We start from the raw sequence: 16,604 nt of genomic DNA, 5'->3' as shown, positions 1-16,604 counted from the left end.
AACATATAAAATAATAAACTTACGTTAATTGCTATTATTTTATCTAATCTAAAATATATACGTTAATTGCTATTATTAATGGTAAACTTACGTTAATTGCTATTACGTTAACAAAAATCTTTTATATTACGTACAATATTATATTAATCTTCTCTATTTTATCTAAACTTATGTACCGTATTAAATTAATTACGTAAGTAATCGGAAAAGTTTAGTAATTTATTTTACATTTTTTATAATTTATTTTAAAATATAGTATTTATCGCTTTTTTAGTCGGTTAAATGCTAATAATTTGTAACAAAAGATATTATTTCACCGGAGTTTAATTGTGTTGTTATGTATTAACAATGTTAATATAATTTGTATTGTTTTTAAATAATTTTTTTTTTTGCTTTCAGGCAATGTGTTAAGAATTTTCTTAAAATTTATGAATATGTTTGCTTAATGGATTCATAGCAAATAATTTTCGTAAACTTATTTCGATTATTATAATTTAAAATAAACATATTACGATAGATAGATTTATTATTTTCGTCAATACATTATATAATTTTAAAAAGTTTGTACTTGTTTGTACATGCTTAACTATCTATATTTTCATCACCATTCAAGTTATAAATCAAAATCTATAGAATTTTATTAAAAAAAAATGTCCATGAAAGTCTGTCAAAAAGTCTGCAGGAATCCATAGAATTCTTTTTACAATTCTGTGACATTATATAAAAGTCAATAAAAATCTAACAACTCCACAGAAGTCTGTCATTTTTAAAAGTCATTAAAAGCCAATAAAGTTTGAATCGAATACACCCCTATAAATTACACTAATCTTGGGAAAAAAATAAGATTTCTAGTGACGAATTTGAAAAAATAGTATTAAAACAAGAGGTTTCGAAAGAAACAATATTGAAAAGCTATTTTCTGCAATAATTCATTCTAAATTAGACTAATCTTGAAAAAAATATAAGATTTGTAGTGACGAATTTGAAAAAAAATAGTATTAAAACAAGAAGTTTCGAAAGAAACCATATTTAAAAGCTATTTTCTGCAATAATTCATAGTCAAGTCTACATATCCATCAAATTAAGAAACGAACCGTCCCAAGAAATTGACGGAAAGAAAAGCAACACGGAGATGCGATGATCATGAAACACGTATTTGCGTGTGGGGTCTCCCCACTATATATACCCAATTCGATTCTCTCCCCATTGCTTCACATCCCAATTTTGAACCGTTATAGTAGTGAGAGAAAGAAAAAGCTCTGAAAATGTCTTCTTGCGCTGTTGCGGCATCCAATTCTCCTGTTTTTTCACCTTCTTCGTCTTCTTGCATGTGTTCTCCCAAGTCTTGTTCGTCTCCGAGGCTTTTCCGGGTTCAGAAGACGTCTTCGCCAAGTGGGCTCATCAGGGCTTCGGTTGGCGGTGATTTTCCGGCCGTTCTGAAGAGGAAGAGGCCGCCAAGATTGGATATTCCGATTGTTTTGGTGGATTCTTCGGTGAAAAGGGAGGCGGCGGAGGAGAGGGTGGAGGTGGAGGGAGATGGGTTTTCCGTGTGTTGTAAGAAGGGGAGGAGGGAGGTGATGGAGGATCGGTATGCTGCTGTTGTTGATCTTCATGGTGATTCGAATCAGGTAATTCTTGTTTTGATGCTGGTTTGTCTTTTTTTTTTTTTTCCCCTCACTGATTTATTTATTTGTGTTTCATTTGGGCTAATCGTGCAATTTAACCTTCAAATTTATATCATATTTTGAAAAACAATTGAAACTGACGAACAAAACTTGAAACTTTTTTCATTTGATTGTGGTGATTGGCCTGTGAGCCTGTGTTCCGCCTTGTGTCAACTATATTGCGGGGAACAGAGGAGTTATCTGAAGTTATCAAGAATAAGAAAAGAACCGAAGAATTAATTGATAACGTTTTGTGAAAGCCTACTGACATTGAACTAAATTTTTCTGACCGATGTTGTAGAGATTAGAAAGGGAAACTGAAAGTGTTGGGATATATTAGATGGCTCGATACGGGATATATTGATGATTAATGGGGTCTTCTCTTACAATTTGCAGGCTTTCTTTGGTGTTTTTGATGGGCATGGAGGCGTAAAAGCTGCTGAGTTTGCAGCGGAGAACTTGGTCAAGAACGTGGTACATGAGTTGGAAAGAAGGGAAGATGACGATGGAATCGAATTGGCGGTGAAGAAAGGTTTCTTGACCACGGATTCGGATTTTCTCAGGCAAGATCAGCAGGGTGGAACATGCTGTGTGACAGCATTGATTACACAAGGCAATCTAGTCGTATCCAATGCCGGTGACTGTCGTGCAGTCGTCAGCAGTGGCGGGGTTGCTGAGGCGCTCACTTCTGATCACCGCCCCTCTCGTGAAGACGAGAGAGACAGAATTGAGGGACTGGTGAGTAAGCAAACCGGCATATCCCAGCATTGCTTCATTCTTATGTTATTGTGGTCCTTTGTTTAGATATTGATCTTTAGGTTGCACGTTTTGATGCAACAGGGTGGATTTGTCGAAAACCGCAATGGCGTCTGGAGAGTTTTGGGATCCTTAGCAGTCTCCAGAGCTATTGGAGACCAGTACCTTAAGCAATGGATTACATCAGAACCAGACACAAGAATCCTTACGCTTAAACCCGAGCACGAGTTCCTCATCCTAGCTTCTGATGGATTATGGGACAAGGTAAATCCCATTGTATTTGATCTTATTTAAAATGTTGTGTTCAGCAGTTTTCGAAACTAACACTTTCTTTCGGATGCTGACTCCCTTCTTTGTTGCATTGCAGGTCACCAATCAAGAAGCCATTGATATCGCCCGACCCCTGGTTGCAAACCTCGATGAGCCGATGGCACTGTCTGCCTGTAGAAAGCTTGTTGATCTCTCGGTTTCGAGAGGCGCCATCGACGACATAAGCGTGATGCTTATTCAACTGGGAAAATTTGCCAACACATTGGGCGAATTAGCCCGATAAAATCTAACAATTTTGACTGAAATTCTGCTGGCCTTGTTGGATCAAGTGCTTAGCAAGAGGGAGTAAACGGAGGTGGACTAGTTTATTCAAGATTTAGACATAGTCAAGTTGTATTTATTTTAACCATTGACATCTTCCATTGGAGATAGAGAAGTGTAGATGACATTATTTTATTGTATTCTTTTATAAATAAATCATTCTTTGAATAATAAGCAAGATTTGACTTTTCATCTCTTTTAATTTTATTTTATTTTATTTTTATCACACAAACATTAATTGATTTATATATCGGACACGGTTATGAATTTGCATGGCGTCATGAGTTGGAAAATCCATTTTGTTTATAAAATCAGAACTATCTATTTTGGAAACATGATATTTTTGTTTCTTTTTTTCATTATTTTAATAGAATAATGTAAGAACAAGTTGATATCTTTTATTTCTGATTAAATAGAAATAGTAATGTATTAATCAATACTGCGTTACAATTTACAGTGTGATCACATAAAACTTTTTTTTTAAAAAAAATCATTTTTGCGTTTCTGCTAATAATTTACCATGAACATTATAACAGAATTTTATATAATTTGCTTATTGTGCTAATATAAAGTGAATTTTTTCAGCCATATAATTTTCAAGATCGATTTAAAGTAAATTCTATCGACCATTTTTTTTAAAAAAATGCGTGAAATTAAAAGGAAAATGAAACCGATAAATATGTGAAAACTAAAAACATAAATCACCAATAGCACAGACAAAACGAGTAGTCAATGTGCAAGGAAAATCTAGATAATACTAAAAATAATTTAATTTAAAAATGAAAAAAGCGTGCAAAAATTAACACTCTATAAAGACAAAAATAAAAGATGATGTCGATAAATATCAAAACAAAAACAAGAAATACATATATCATTATTAGCAGACAAAAGAGTAGACAAAAGAAACATTTCAAAGAACGAACATTTTTTCCATGTGCCAAAAATTCGGATTGGACCATGTTCTTTCTTGCTTCATCTCCTTTTGGGTTTAGTACATGCCGCCTGCAAAGCACTACCCTGCAGGTGACGTATAACTCCATAATTGGTCAAAAATAATGAGTCTCATGTAAGGCCCACTGATTTTAACCACTCATGAGCCGCCACGTCACCCGCAGGTTCTGCTCTGTGTGGGGTCCTACGAATAACATCTGATGCTCCCACGTACATCTAATTTATGTTATTACTCTCAATCGAGGGGATATAATTTTATAGCATTTGCTGGAAAACATGAGCTTTATTGCCATAAAGAAGTGAGGCCCCATACACACAAAGTGTATCATACATATCCTGCTCATACGAAAACGCAATAATATAAAACGATGCAACGTATGCAACCTATTTTCACGAGGAGTTTCATCTTCAAGATCTACTAAGACTATGTGCTTGTCCTTAAATACAATACATGAGCTGTTGAGTGATGTGTATAAATAGTAGGAATACATAAACTTCCTCAAGCATCAGCAGCTTTCTCCACAGGTGCAACCGCCGCCTGAGCTCCGTTTGACTTAGCACGCTTGGCCTCGTAATCTTTGACAGCAGCCTTTATTGCATCCTCAGCAAGCATGCTGCAGTGGAGTTTCACGGGTGGAAGAGAGAGATGCTTCGCAATTTCTCTGTATTTCGAGGATCATCAAGGAAAAACACATTCAGTATACAAGGGAGAGAAATAAGGATATGTATGAATTGTAGGGTAAAAATAAAATGAATGGCTTCGTTGCCAAAATCACAAATCACCATCACCGTAAGACAAGTCAGCAAAGATTCGCTTACCATTAACAAATAAGTATTTTCATCATGAACCAACAAGGCCAATAGCAAAACAATAGGAACAGAACCAGATATATAAACATGACAAAATTTGTTTCCCCGTCAAAATTATGACTCACTGCACCAAATTTCTGACATTTTTTAATCAAATTGGTTAGAAGCCTAATATTATTACTATTACCTACATATTGATAATCATATCCAATAACTACTCAACCAGATGGTTTGCTAGTTGAAATACACCCAGGACTGTATTGAGAGAGAGGAATAATATTTCTTGCTCGTTTACTATTTCTTTATACTCCATGCAGATCATAAAATAAGCAAAAAAATCTCTGCAGTCAAACAATCACTCGAACCCTGGAACTGTACAGTCTTAATGAGGGTAACAATATTCCATGAGTAGTATACAAACTCCAAAGAAAGAGTATCCAGTTCTATTATGGATCTACCCAGGTATTAAATAATCTACAATAACGAAATTGGAGCTTCCGACTGAGAAAACTTGGAACATAAGGGCAAAAATGCAATAAGCTTAAAAGAAAAACAAAAGAGAAAAAAAAACACATGGCTGTTACCTAGTTCAAAATTTCTTTTACCGATATTCTTACCGAACTCATTTATGTATTATATTAAATTCGGCAACAAAACAAAGGATCATGGCTCTTCTACTCATGTTTCATCATGATCAACCCAAGGAACGCCGTTAATAAATAAGTTGAGAAGAAATACAACAAAAACTTACATAGACCATGATGCAATTATACAGATATAGCAAAGCATCTAAGAAAAATATAGTAAAACAATCAAGTGGAAGATGGAGGAGCAAGGAGTGAAGTGGCACACTTGTAATCAAATTATATCAAAGGAGGAGAAAGACATCCACCTTTAGGCCAAGTATTGCAAAAAGCAGCATATTTTTGGCAGCGCGAATTCGCGAACGTTACAAAGCAGAAAGAAAACAAGTACTACATATCAATCCACCTTATACACGAGTTCACGGAATAAAAAGAAAAATAAAACACTTAGAGATGCTGTCAGTAGAACAAGGAAAAGAGCACCACCCATGGGGTATTACCCCATGGGTAGGTTCGAAATTTCCGAAAAGAGTCGGACTCACGTATTCTTGATTGACAGGACTTCCTCCATCTGTTTACCTTTCACCCATTCGGTAGCTGAAAGAAAAAACCACAAATCATTTAACTAAAACCAGTACCAAAACCAAAGTCAATAAGTGGAAACACCGGGATGAAAATAAAACACACACACACACAGAGACAGTAATTGAAAGTGCTAGCTAGCTATAACTCATCTGACGCATTCAGATATCCCTCTTTCCACAAACATTATCTGTTATATGTATATGTATACATTGCTAGGAAATTAACACACTGAAACCTAACGCAGAAAGACCAGATGCGATTTTTATTTTATCACGGCACCATGAATCACAGAATCATTGATTTCATCCACTAACTTACCAACGGAAGAAGAGGCGATCGCAGAGCCGCACCCAAACGTCTTGAAACAAGCATCGACGATTTTCCCACTCTCATCGTCGACCCTAATCTGCAATTTCATGACGTCGCCACAAGCAGGGGCTCCCACCAGCCCCGTCCCGACATTCGGATCGCTCTTATCGAACGATCCGACGTTCCTCGGGTTGTTGTAGTGATCCACCACTCTCTCGTGGTACGCGCGCACCGCTACCGTCGCCGGAGATCGTAATCCTGGGCCGAGAACTCTTTTAGCTACGTGCCGCAACATTTTTCGGTATTAATTTTGAAAACTAAAAGTCGGATTGAAATAATTTTTTCTCAATTTAGGGTTGGCGAATCTGGGAAATTTGATTCCGTCTCAAGCTTATCCGAGAGTCTGGGGCGGTGAAGGCGTTCATATATATGGGATATAATAATTCTTTTTAGTCCATCTTTTTTCTCTTTTTACACCTCCGAAATAGTCCTTATTTAATTTCGCCTTCATGGAATCGGATATCTAGTTGGTAGTAAGCAAGATATTTTTGTCTCAATTTTCTTGGTTTGAAATTTCTATTCGTGATTTAGTTGTCAAAACGAGTTGGTGAGACAAATCAATCCACGATCCACCAAAATCTATCGGTTGATGTAGCGGCTTATTATTTACGTGAGTTGAAAAATTATCAACTCAAACTTTACGTGAGTTGGAAAATTATTATTCAATCTGTCTGTTCGGCGGTGCGGGGCGAGAGGACCCGTTAATTTTTAGTTATTTGACTATTTTAAACTTTGACTAGTAGGATACGTTTCGGGTATGATATGAACACGTGAACACGTTTTTGAGCATGTTTGGGCTCAATTGCAAAATATTAAAAAGTTTAAGGATTAAATTGAAAATTAATAAATTTCTTGGGACTTTGTTTATAATTAATAAGTTAATAAAATGCATCGTGTCCCAAAAAAAAAGCCCTAATTTTGACATTCTCTACCGTTGTCGTTCCCGTTTCAGCCTTTCTCTGCTTCTTTCATCGTCGATCAATGCAACGCCCCTCTTGAAGTTCGCCGCACGCCGCCGCCGACCTCCAGTTTCTGGCAAGTTTTTCTTCTTTGTGTATGTTCACTGTAATCTTCAACTTTGATCGAGGAGTCCAACGTGGGCCTTTTGGTTGTTGCATTCAGCATTTTCACCTTTTCTTTTAAGCTTATTTCTGTTTCTTTGATTCGGAATCAAACAGGGAGGAGGGGGGAGGTTTAATGGGTGATCGAGGAACCGAGAATAATTTGCTCCAGAAAATGGAGAAGAGGATTGAGAAAAAGTCGAAGCAAGGTAAAACTGGTAAAGAAAGTGTCGTGGGATTGCTTGAGAATTTTGGTAGGAAAGCGAGTGAGCATGAGCAAAGATCTCAGGTCGAAGATATTACTGAAAATACGAATCATCGAATGAACAAAGGAAAGAAGGCAAATAAAGAAGTGAAAGATGCTAAGGTGGTTGACATGGCGAAGGATTTAAGTCACGGACAATTGATCGGAGTTTGTGGCGAAGAAGGCAGTGGGGATGTGAGGAATCAGGAAAAAAGAAAGAAGAAAAAGAGTAAAATTGAGGAATGCTATTTGCCAAAATATGACGTTGGGAAACTTGAGGCAAATGAGGTTCTAGAAGAGCCCGCAGAAGAAAAAGATTCCAAAGTTAAAAGTGGCAAAGCTGCTAAGAAAGAGAGTAAGAAACAAAAATTGATGGAAATCCGTAACTTTGGTGACAGAGAGAGAGACTATGATGATCGAGAACAAGGTGGGGTATTTGATGATAATAATGAAGGTGGTGTTACTGAGAAGGTTAAGGGGACGAAAAGGAAGAGAGGAAAAACGAATGGCAAGGATGATTATTGCCTAGAGTCACAAGGTAATTGTGCTGGAGCTATGGAGTCCAAAATTTATGATGCTTCAGAGGAAGATAAGGCAATGAAAAATGAAAGCAAGAGTAAAAAAATGTGTGAGTCGCTCGTTGAGGACCACAACGATGATTTTTCTAAAAAGGTTAAAAGAAAGAAGAAGAAGAAGGCTGTAGAGGCTGAACATAACGAGGGTGGAGATGTGGAGAAACATGAAAGAAAGAAGAAAAAGAACAAGACACGTGGTAATGAAGTAGAAGAGGCAAATAAAGGCAAGGATAGAAAGGCCAAACTAGTGGTTAATGATTTAGATGATCCTACGCCTTCCAAAAGTAATAAGAAGGTGAGTTTTTCTGGCCAGGTTGAGGTTTTCCCTCTTTCTGATGATTCAAATACCAACGAGATGTACAATGAAGATAATCTTGTGCGAGGTAAGCGGTTCACTCCGGAGGAAAATGAGATGGTCAAAGCGGCTGTTTATCGTTTCATAGAGAATCACAATTTGGGTGACGATGGTTTAGACATGGTTTTGAATAGTAAAAAGTACCCTAAGTTGAGAGGTTGTTGGAAAGAGATAGGAGCTGCCATACCATATAGGCCATATTCTTCTGTCTATTTTCGTGCTCAAGTTATATTTAGAAGGTCTGCAACCCGGAAATGGACTCAAGAAGAATATGATATGGTTCTGAAGTACCAGGAGGTTCATGGCAACAAGTGGGAGGCATTGGCTAAAGAACTTGGCAAGCATAGATGGCATGTAAAGGATACTTGGCGTAGAATAAAACTGCGCAACGCGAAGAAAGGACAATGGTCACAGAAAGAGTATCAGAACCTTTTTGATCTGGTGAACATCGATCTGCAACATAAACTTTCTAAAGAGAAAAGATCGAAACATGGGATGTTGAGGGATAATATAAGCTGGACAGCAATTAGCGATAAATTAGCCACTCGAGCTCAAGCACTTTGCTGCTTAAAGTGGTATAATCAGTTGACATCACCTATGGTGGCTGAAGGCTTGTGGGATGACAGTGACGACTATCGCTTGCTGCAACAGCTTTATCGCATGGATGCAGGCTGCGTTGAAGATGTAGACTGGGATTTTATTCTTGATCACAGGTCTGGAGACTTGTGTCGGAAGCGTTGGAACCAAATGGTTATGCACATCGGTAAATATCGTACCAAGCCTTTTTCTGAACAAGTTGACGTGTTGGCACAACGATATTGCCCAGAACTTCTAGAGGCCAGAGAAATATGGGATAACAAACCAATAGTTCCTTGATTTGGCTAGCTATCGCGTTTCGAGGCCAACTACTAATGATGTGCAATTTCAAGGTCCACCGTTTATGTTATTGTTATATTCTCTAACAATGTTTCGATTTAATGTTCCATGTTCCAATGCATTTCATGATAGTTTTTGTAATTTCAGCTCGAGGTTCTTAAGTTCATTTGGTCTGAATTCTTGGTGTCCGTAATATATGGAGGATTTAACTAGATTTCAGTATGGTTGAGATCACAGACAACCGGAAGTTACTACCTCTAATCCTGCTGGTTCTCTTCAGATCATAAGTTTTTTTTCCTTGTTCCTTTTGTTCCTTTTTGTGTCAGATTGCAAAGAACTACTCAGAAAAATAAAATAGTCCTTTGGCATATTGGGGATAAAAGGAATAGGATTAGGAATAAAAAGAAACGCTTGCTAATTGCGACTTTATAAAATGATGATATAATCTATTCTCTTTTATGTCCTTCTGCTTGCAAATGATTTTTGTGAATAATACTCTCCTTCCTGTTTTCTTCCGTAAAACATATTTAGAAATGAAGTGAAAAACTCATCCATAGCTTATTTTGACATAGTAGCTAATTCGTTATCTTCTAGTTTGTCATCGTTGTTGCTCGAGATATTTTTTGTTGGTTATCAATGGTTCTCGTCTTGAAAAATCCGCGTTTATATCTTCCGGAGATTTAAAATTTTGAAACATGAGTAACAGAAGATCTTGATTTTTGTGAACTATCTAAAGGTGTAAGAGTGGTTCATACGATGATTTTGTTGCACATTCTCAGATTTCATGTATTCAATAGCGCCAATCATGTAGAAAATGTCAAAAATGTAGTATATTTTACTTATGAAAGTTTTAATTTAAAATGATTAAAAATATTATATTATCTCCTCCTAGAATTTGCATACAAGTTTTTTATCAAGGCCCTTGGATTGAATCGTTGGTCAATTGTTTTTGTAGTTCCAGGGTGCCCAATAGTCATCCCATTCCCATACCATAAGAATTTTTAATTTAAATGCACACGTACGACATAGTACATAAATTTTAATTATTTTTTTATATATTTATTTTATAGTTGGAGTAAGCAGTCCCATAGAGACAAAAGATTAGAATGTGTGGCACTTACCAAGGATGTCGTCTGAGATGTTTGAAACTGCTGCCCTGAGTTTGAGTGTTTGGGTCCCGTGGAGATAATTGGTGTTTGCAGCATAGGGTAGGGTACATAGATGTGAATCTTGAAACTAAACTATAATGGATTTAGAGCCAATTTCTTTTCATCCACTTGATTCCGACATTATATACTTTGGATGTGATACTGCAATTGTGTCCTACAACATGAGAGGGAAGACAATGCAAGTTTTAAAAACTTTCAAGACTCTTAAAGAGAAAAGCCGACGTTATCCATGGTGTAGGGCACTTACGCTCATGATTCCGCCGTTGCCGGTCTCCATCCCTCTCATCAGTCGAACTATTCTCATCCACGCTCATAGATTGTTGTTATAATATATTTTTTTTCCTTTTCTTTTTGCCCATTTAATCAATTTGTTCTTCACTCTGCTTCATTAATTTTTACTATTGTGATTTACTTTTTTGCCATTGTAATAGAAAATTTTATTAAAAAAGGATGTACCAACTATTATTAATTATTATTATTTTTTTATCATGGTTATAACTTTCTTAGAGCATGCCCAACTTCACCAATAGCCTTTTGTTTCCTCGCCCTTCCAAGGCACGAGCGGGATATTGGTGGGTTTTGAGCGGAGAGTTTCCTTATGGTGAATGAAGCCTGTCTTTTCTTTTTAGTTTCTGAAAAAACCCCTTCCCATACCTGCTTTGTTGCCCAGTTGAAAGTTAGGTGGTTTAACGGTTTGTGTCACAGCCAATGTCTATCACTCAGAGCAACAAAGCATGTATGGGGAGGTGGTTGATCATCTTTTCAGTTTATCCTGTGTGTTTTATTCACTTAAACCACAGTTGACATAATATTACTATCACTAGATTTGACCGTGCAAGTAAAATTTAACAGAATAACCATATATTTTTTTCTTACGATGCTCCCTCTGTTTTGTACATAACCTAGCAGCTAATTTTTGTGATGGAAAAATTTTTCGATTCAAGGAGAAAAAATATTCAGAACATAAATACCTAAACCACGTCTAAAACTTGCAGTGCTACAGAAGTCGGTTAAAGAACTGAGTCATCCAGTAAAGAATCAAGCCAACACATGAAAGGAAAGACCTAAGGATAGAAGCTTAAGAAACCCAGTAAAATTCGATGTTTAAGACTTCCGGCCAAAAAGTTTCTGCATCGCGATTCGATCTATCACAAAATTGCCAGCAAGTAGTTTAAACAAACAAGATCTTCAAGCCACCTTTGGCTTTGGTTTGATGCGCTTCACTCTCGAGTATAGGAATACTCCAGTAAGGGCTATTCCAGTACCTGCATACCAATTACCAAGAGAGGAGTGAGAGTCAAACCATTTCTGTTGTCATAATTCAGAAACCAATCATTTCAATTTACAAAGAAATAGAAGAATTCGGTCGTACCAAAGGCATTGACAGGCGAAACTGCTGTGCGGAAGAAGATAACAGAGGACACAATCACCACGACACGCTTGACACAGTTGCCCACAGAATGAGTGACAGGAGACACACGTTGCAGTATCATATAAGAAACCTGAAAAAAAAAATGCAGTAAACATATATCTCCAGACTGGTTATCTAGAAATCTGGTAGAATTATGTGATCAATTAGAGATAACAGAAATATCGAGATTCATAAAGACAACCAAAACAAAATGCAGAATCAGATCATTTTCTGAATTTAGACCTCACAGATTCGGTTTGCTTGGGCAGGAGCTGTGTGGATTTATCACCATGCATCCTTTTCTCTTTCAAATATTTTACTACATATCATTTCATATTTCAACAACTACTCAAAACATAATATTTACACACCTACTCTTTTTATTTCCTTTGATCTTTTACACCAATGATTTTATTATTTACCTCGTTTGTATGATCATTACATTGCATATCTTTTTCTTCGTCACATTACATTAGATTTCAGAAATTTATATCCAAACATTATCTCAATTTCAAAGTTGTTTTCAGACATTTTTCTTGAAACTTTTTCGTTAAGTTACGCTGAAAGCTCAACCAAACGCCACTATAATATCTATATTCCAACTGTTCGCATGAGAGAGGAAGATAACTGCAGCACACCAAATAAATAGACTCAAAATGAATCATATCTAATTTTACTGTAGTCGGTCTAGCAAATGAAATCTGAGTGACCATCTAGTATCTCCATAAACAACAAGCGAAAAATAATTTGATAAGCAAAGCCTTTAGCAGTCATGTAGGAGGCAAATAAAAAAAGTAAACCTCTGGAAATGATGAAAACAAATTTTGGTTTGTCTTTCTTAGCAGATCATGCTAAAATTGCTTCAATTGAAAATTTTATTGCCAAGGTTTCCTTCAGCACATTGGCCAAAACTATTATAATAATTGTTGGATTGCAATTGGGCAGAGTGCAACACCACATGTTGTTGGATTGCACTTGGGCAGAGTGCAACACCACATGCCCACATGTGATTGTGTTCGTCAAATTTGGTGAGGGCTTAATTTCATTAAAAAAACAACCGCTGGTAAACTAAGTTGTATACACATTAGAAGAAAATTCTTCAGTGCCTACCTGCTGATATGCATGGAAGGATATAGCAGCCAGAAGGGACCTAATGCAAACTTGTTTGACATCCAATCCCTGTAAACAGACCAAATGAAGGAAAAGAATTAAAAGAACTCAAATGTTCAAGCTATAAGAAAAGGAATCGACAGAAGGAAAACCGTCTTAGAGGAAATGCCAGAATCAAACAAACTAAAAGTGTATTTCCTATTAAATTTACTTACAGCAGCATTAATATATGCAGGAGTAAACTTGACGCCTTCCATGAAAATAGCAGTTGGTATCATCATGATAAACGACATAATAGTGATAACTGAAAATAAAGTAATGTTGTCCAAGGACTCCTGCATCGAGAGAAATTAAAGGTAAAGCATCATAACACAAATTCGATAAGAATAAGAATTTCTCCAGTTTTCTTGATTGATTTTGAAACACGTGATTTTGCCATGACACAATGTCCAAAAAAATATTGAAACCAATGAAGACTTTATCAAACTCAATTGGCCACCTGTAATATTGACAAACACTAAGTTCTCCCGGACCCATAAAATAAAAAAGAGTTTGTTCATACCTCTTTCTTAACCATAAACTTTTTGCTAAGGACGTTGCGAGACTGATTCGTCAAATTTGAGGCCATCGCGCTCCAAAAACCAGCCCTTCAAAAACAATTATGGTGAAATTTCCATAAGGAAATCTAAATAAATTTTTTCGATACCATACAAAGTAATTACAGAAATTAGTTGACAGCATCATGTCACAGTTCTATACCAATTAAAAGAGGCCTCAGTCATTGATGCCAAACCAACTCCACCAACAATTGGTAAAAGAGAGAAAATTACCCATACTGTGGGAAACTGCCAAAGAACAGAAGCGAAAAAATCACATTACAAGAAGCACAGTTTGGAAATATTTATTTTTCCAAAGCAGATAAACCAACAGAACATGAAGGTTACCAGAAGCAAAATTTGAAATTCATGTTTTTCTATCATGATATGATACTAGGCATGTCTCCAGTCTAGGAGCTATTATATATAGAATACTGTATGGAAAATGACAGTCCTAGACGCGGGCATTGAGTATTAGTTGTTAAGGTGTATAAAATCAATCATACCAAGTCGCATAAAACTGGATGAGTGAACTTGTTTCAACTTTCAACAAAACAATTGTTTTTCATGTCAGTTTTGGAATCTCCATGTAGACATACAGTACAAGTTAACCAAAACAGAATATTTCAAGAACAAATAAATCACATATTCACATACCTCTCCCAAGAACATTGCAGAAAGTACAACTGAGAAGAATGGTTCCATTGCTTTAATTGTATGAGTGAATGAAACAGCTACTTTTCCTAGACTCATATTGGTGAAGAGATTTCCTAAAGTGTGAACAACTGCCAGTGGAAGAATTGCAGCAAGCTGACAGTGAAGGATACAGTATTAGATCCATGACGACAATAACTAAACTTCATGCCAAAACATTGAAAAAAAGTTTCTGAATGTAACCAAGTACCTGGGAACCACTGATTGCAGGCCGCTTGTAGATATTCAAGGTCCACATCAAAAAAACAATTACAGTCCCAACAGCAAATTGAACTAGAGAGACTGTTACTGGGTATGGATAAACTTTGAGAACCTATAACAAACAAACATCATTACATTTCAATACAAATGGTCTTTATGCAGTACATCTTTCAGCATTTTATCATTTTTATATAATTAGCTTTTTGTTCGCATTAAATTGACAATTTAAATATGAAATTTTCGAGAAATGAGGTATGAATTTGATAAAACATAAATTCCACACAACCAATAAAATATCATCAACTGAATCCATATAAATGGAACTGCAAGATCATCAATGTTTCTCTAGAAAAGTATCAAAAGCAAACTTTAAAGCTGCATGGACTTACAGACGAAAGTAAGATATTGATTAACTTTTTCATATTTCATTTCCGTAAGTCTGTACAACTTACAGGTTCCATTTCCTTTTATTTGTTGATTCACAGGCCATATTGATTGGTGAATTCCATTTAAGAAATCAGTTTAATCAGTTTACACAGTTTTTATTTATTTATTCATTTATCTAATTAATTATTCTCATTTACAAGTTACAACAAACATATACATAAAAAAGGGAACATTATTTTGCTCGAAAGGATTTGCACTGGAAAAACAGCTTTTACATATGTAACGGATCTTGCATAAAGAATATGCGCGACACAAGCACATACGTGTTTGACCCGGTGGCTTATCAATCAGCTTCCAGGAATCATAATTAATGGACAAAATTTCTCCATACAACAAAAAATGAAATAATCAACAAAGCAAATGCCAAAGGAACATGAATCCACAGCTGACATAACAACAAATGGCAATAAACTGCAATCCGACGCAAGAAAGGGAGAGCTGGAAAAAAAAAAGATAGAAGGAAATAGCCACCTGCTTGTTGTAGATATTGAAGTATATATTAAACAGGTACCAGAGCCCGAACAGCGTTCCGAGCACCAAAGTATCCGACATATTCTTCGATTGCGGGACCTCGGCCGCGTCCGCGCTCTCGGAGGTGGCCCGAGCTGGAACCAAATCGGACTTCGGCGCCGGATTCGAGCTGAAAATCCAGCCGCTTCGCCTCATCGAGCAGGAAATCGGCGTGGACGGTGAAGAGGAAAAGACCGTTGAGGTGGCATTCTCGAAACGTGTCCGCTCCGAGTGCGGCAAAAGAGAGCGAGCATTGAACCTGCTGGCGGCGGCGAGCTTAGCGTGATTGGCGGAGAGAGAGAGCGACGGGGAGGAGAATGCAACGGCCGCGCTTTGCATCTTTGCAGATCGAGGCTCAGAATTTGGTAGGGGAGTAGAGTGTAAGTATAAGTGTACGTATATATGGTGGTTGGGGTTGGGTGGTGTCGCTTTGGGGGCTCCGTCGGAGAGTTGGAGGAAAGGATCCGAATTGAAATGCACCCGACCCGGTTATATTCGGGTAGTTTTGAATTTAACATCATTTAATTATGACTTTTTATTTTATTTTTTTAAAGAATTATTACTTTTTATTTAAATAGTTACAAAACTCACCATCTCATGGTCCGATATAAATATATGAATCCGTCTAAGAAGAAACTTGCTCATAAATAATAACTCCTTACAAAAATTAAAACTATTTTTTGTTGGAACAAACTGTAAAATCGAGTTTTTAGATAAATTAATTTTAAATATTTTATGTCTTATAAGTTGTAAAATGACATTTTTAAAATAAGTTGTTTGGCATATTTTCGTTAAAATAAGACAGTTGAGCTAGAATACATATACAGTGACGAATTCAGAATTAATTAGTGTTTGGATGGACTTGAAATTAATGTAATAAATCAAATCTAACATATTACTATGGAGATGACTAGCAAAATGATTTTCGTCAAAATAATATTTAAAAAAAAAAAACTAATCATCTCAAGTCAGTACTGAATTACTTCAAAGTTCAAATGCACTCGGAGAATTATCAAAAATAAAAA

General features: G+C 36.3%; 4 protein-coding genes across 7 annotated transcripts; 2 read left to right on the top strand and 2 right to left on the bottom strand.

Annotated features, from left to right (window-relative positions):
• The first annotated feature begins 1,217 nt into the window (after nucleotides 1-1,217).
• On the top strand, nucleotides 1,218-3,203 carry LOC140863600 (probable protein phosphatase 2C 25). Its single transcript, XM_073267135.1, has 4 exons — nucleotides 1,218-1,628; nucleotides 2,061-2,402; nucleotides 2,505-2,684; nucleotides 2,788-3,203. The coding sequence occupies exons 1-4, from the start codon at nucleotides 1,266-1,268 to the stop codon at nucleotides 2,971-2,973; spliced, it is 1,071 nt and encodes a 356-aa protein (XP_073123236.1). The 5' UTR covers nucleotides 1,218-1,265; the 3' UTR covers nucleotides 2,974-3,203.
• A 1,022-nt stretch (nucleotides 3,204-4,225) lies between these two features.
• LOC140864495 (iron-sulfur cluster assembly protein 1-like) lies at nucleotides 4,226-6,662 on the bottom strand. The gene is made up of 3 exons (XM_073268720.1): nucleotides 6,260-6,662; nucleotides 5,899-5,953; nucleotides 4,226-4,624 (listed from the first exon to the last, which is right to left on the bottom strand). The coding sequence occupies exons 1-3, from the start codon at nucleotides 6,543-6,545 to the stop codon at nucleotides 4,462-4,464; spliced, it is 504 nt and encodes a 167-aa protein (XP_073124821.1). The 5' UTR covers nucleotides 6,546-6,662; the 3' UTR covers nucleotides 4,226-4,461.
• A 563-nt stretch (nucleotides 6,663-7,225) lies between these two features.
• Nucleotides 7,226-11,041, top strand: LOC140863230 (uncharacterized). 4 transcript variants are annotated; one of them, XR_012143863.1, is made up of 3 exons: nucleotides 7,226-7,345; nucleotides 7,489-9,474; nucleotides 10,492-11,041. XR_012143863.1 is itself a non-coding variant. In XM_073266513.1 (2 exons), the coding sequence occupies exon 2, from the start codon at nucleotides 7,508-7,510 to the stop codon at nucleotides 9,419-9,421; it is 1,914 nt and encodes a 637-aa protein (XP_073122614.1). In that variant the 5' UTR covers nucleotides 7,226-7,345; nucleotides 7,489-7,507; the 3' UTR covers nucleotides 9,422-10,466. The 4 variants fall into 4 exon arrangements, 2 of the variants coding, with proteins under 2 accessions (XP_073122614.1, XP_073122615.1); XR_012143864.1 differs by lacking the exon at nucleotides 10,492-11,041 and adding an exon at nucleotides 9,569-10,466; XM_073266513.1 differs by lacking the exon at nucleotides 10,492-11,041 and having other exon boundaries at nucleotides 7,489-10,466.
• A 422-nt stretch (nucleotides 11,042-11,463) lies between these two features.
• Nucleotides 11,464-16,004, bottom strand: LOC140863864 (triose phosphate/phosphate translocator, non-green plastid, chloroplastic-like). Its single transcript, XM_073267619.1, has 9 exons — nucleotides 15,541-16,004; nucleotides 14,612-14,734; nucleotides 14,365-14,517; nucleotides 13,871-13,956; nucleotides 13,674-13,758; nucleotides 13,327-13,446; nucleotides 13,112-13,180; nucleotides 11,963-12,092; nucleotides 11,464-11,855 (listed from the first exon to the last, which is right to left on the bottom strand). Exons 1-9 carry the CDS (start codon nucleotides 15,916-15,918, stop codon nucleotides 11,779-11,781), a joined length of 1,221 nt encoding a protein of 406 aa, XP_073123720.1. The 5' UTR covers nucleotides 15,919-16,004; the 3' UTR covers nucleotides 11,464-11,778.
• Between the last annotated feature and the right edge of the window lie 600 nt (nucleotides 16,005-16,604).

This window comes from Henckelia pumila, chromosome 4 (assembly GCF_033568475.1).
Source record: "Henckelia pumila isolate YLH828 chromosome 4, ASM3356847v2, whole genome shotgun sequence".
NCBI lineage: Eukaryota > Viridiplantae > Streptophyta > Magnoliopsida > Lamiales > Gesneriaceae > Henckelia > Henckelia pumila.
Note: the sequence above shows the minus strand (reverse complement) of the source record. Positions and strands in the feature narration are given on the sequence as shown.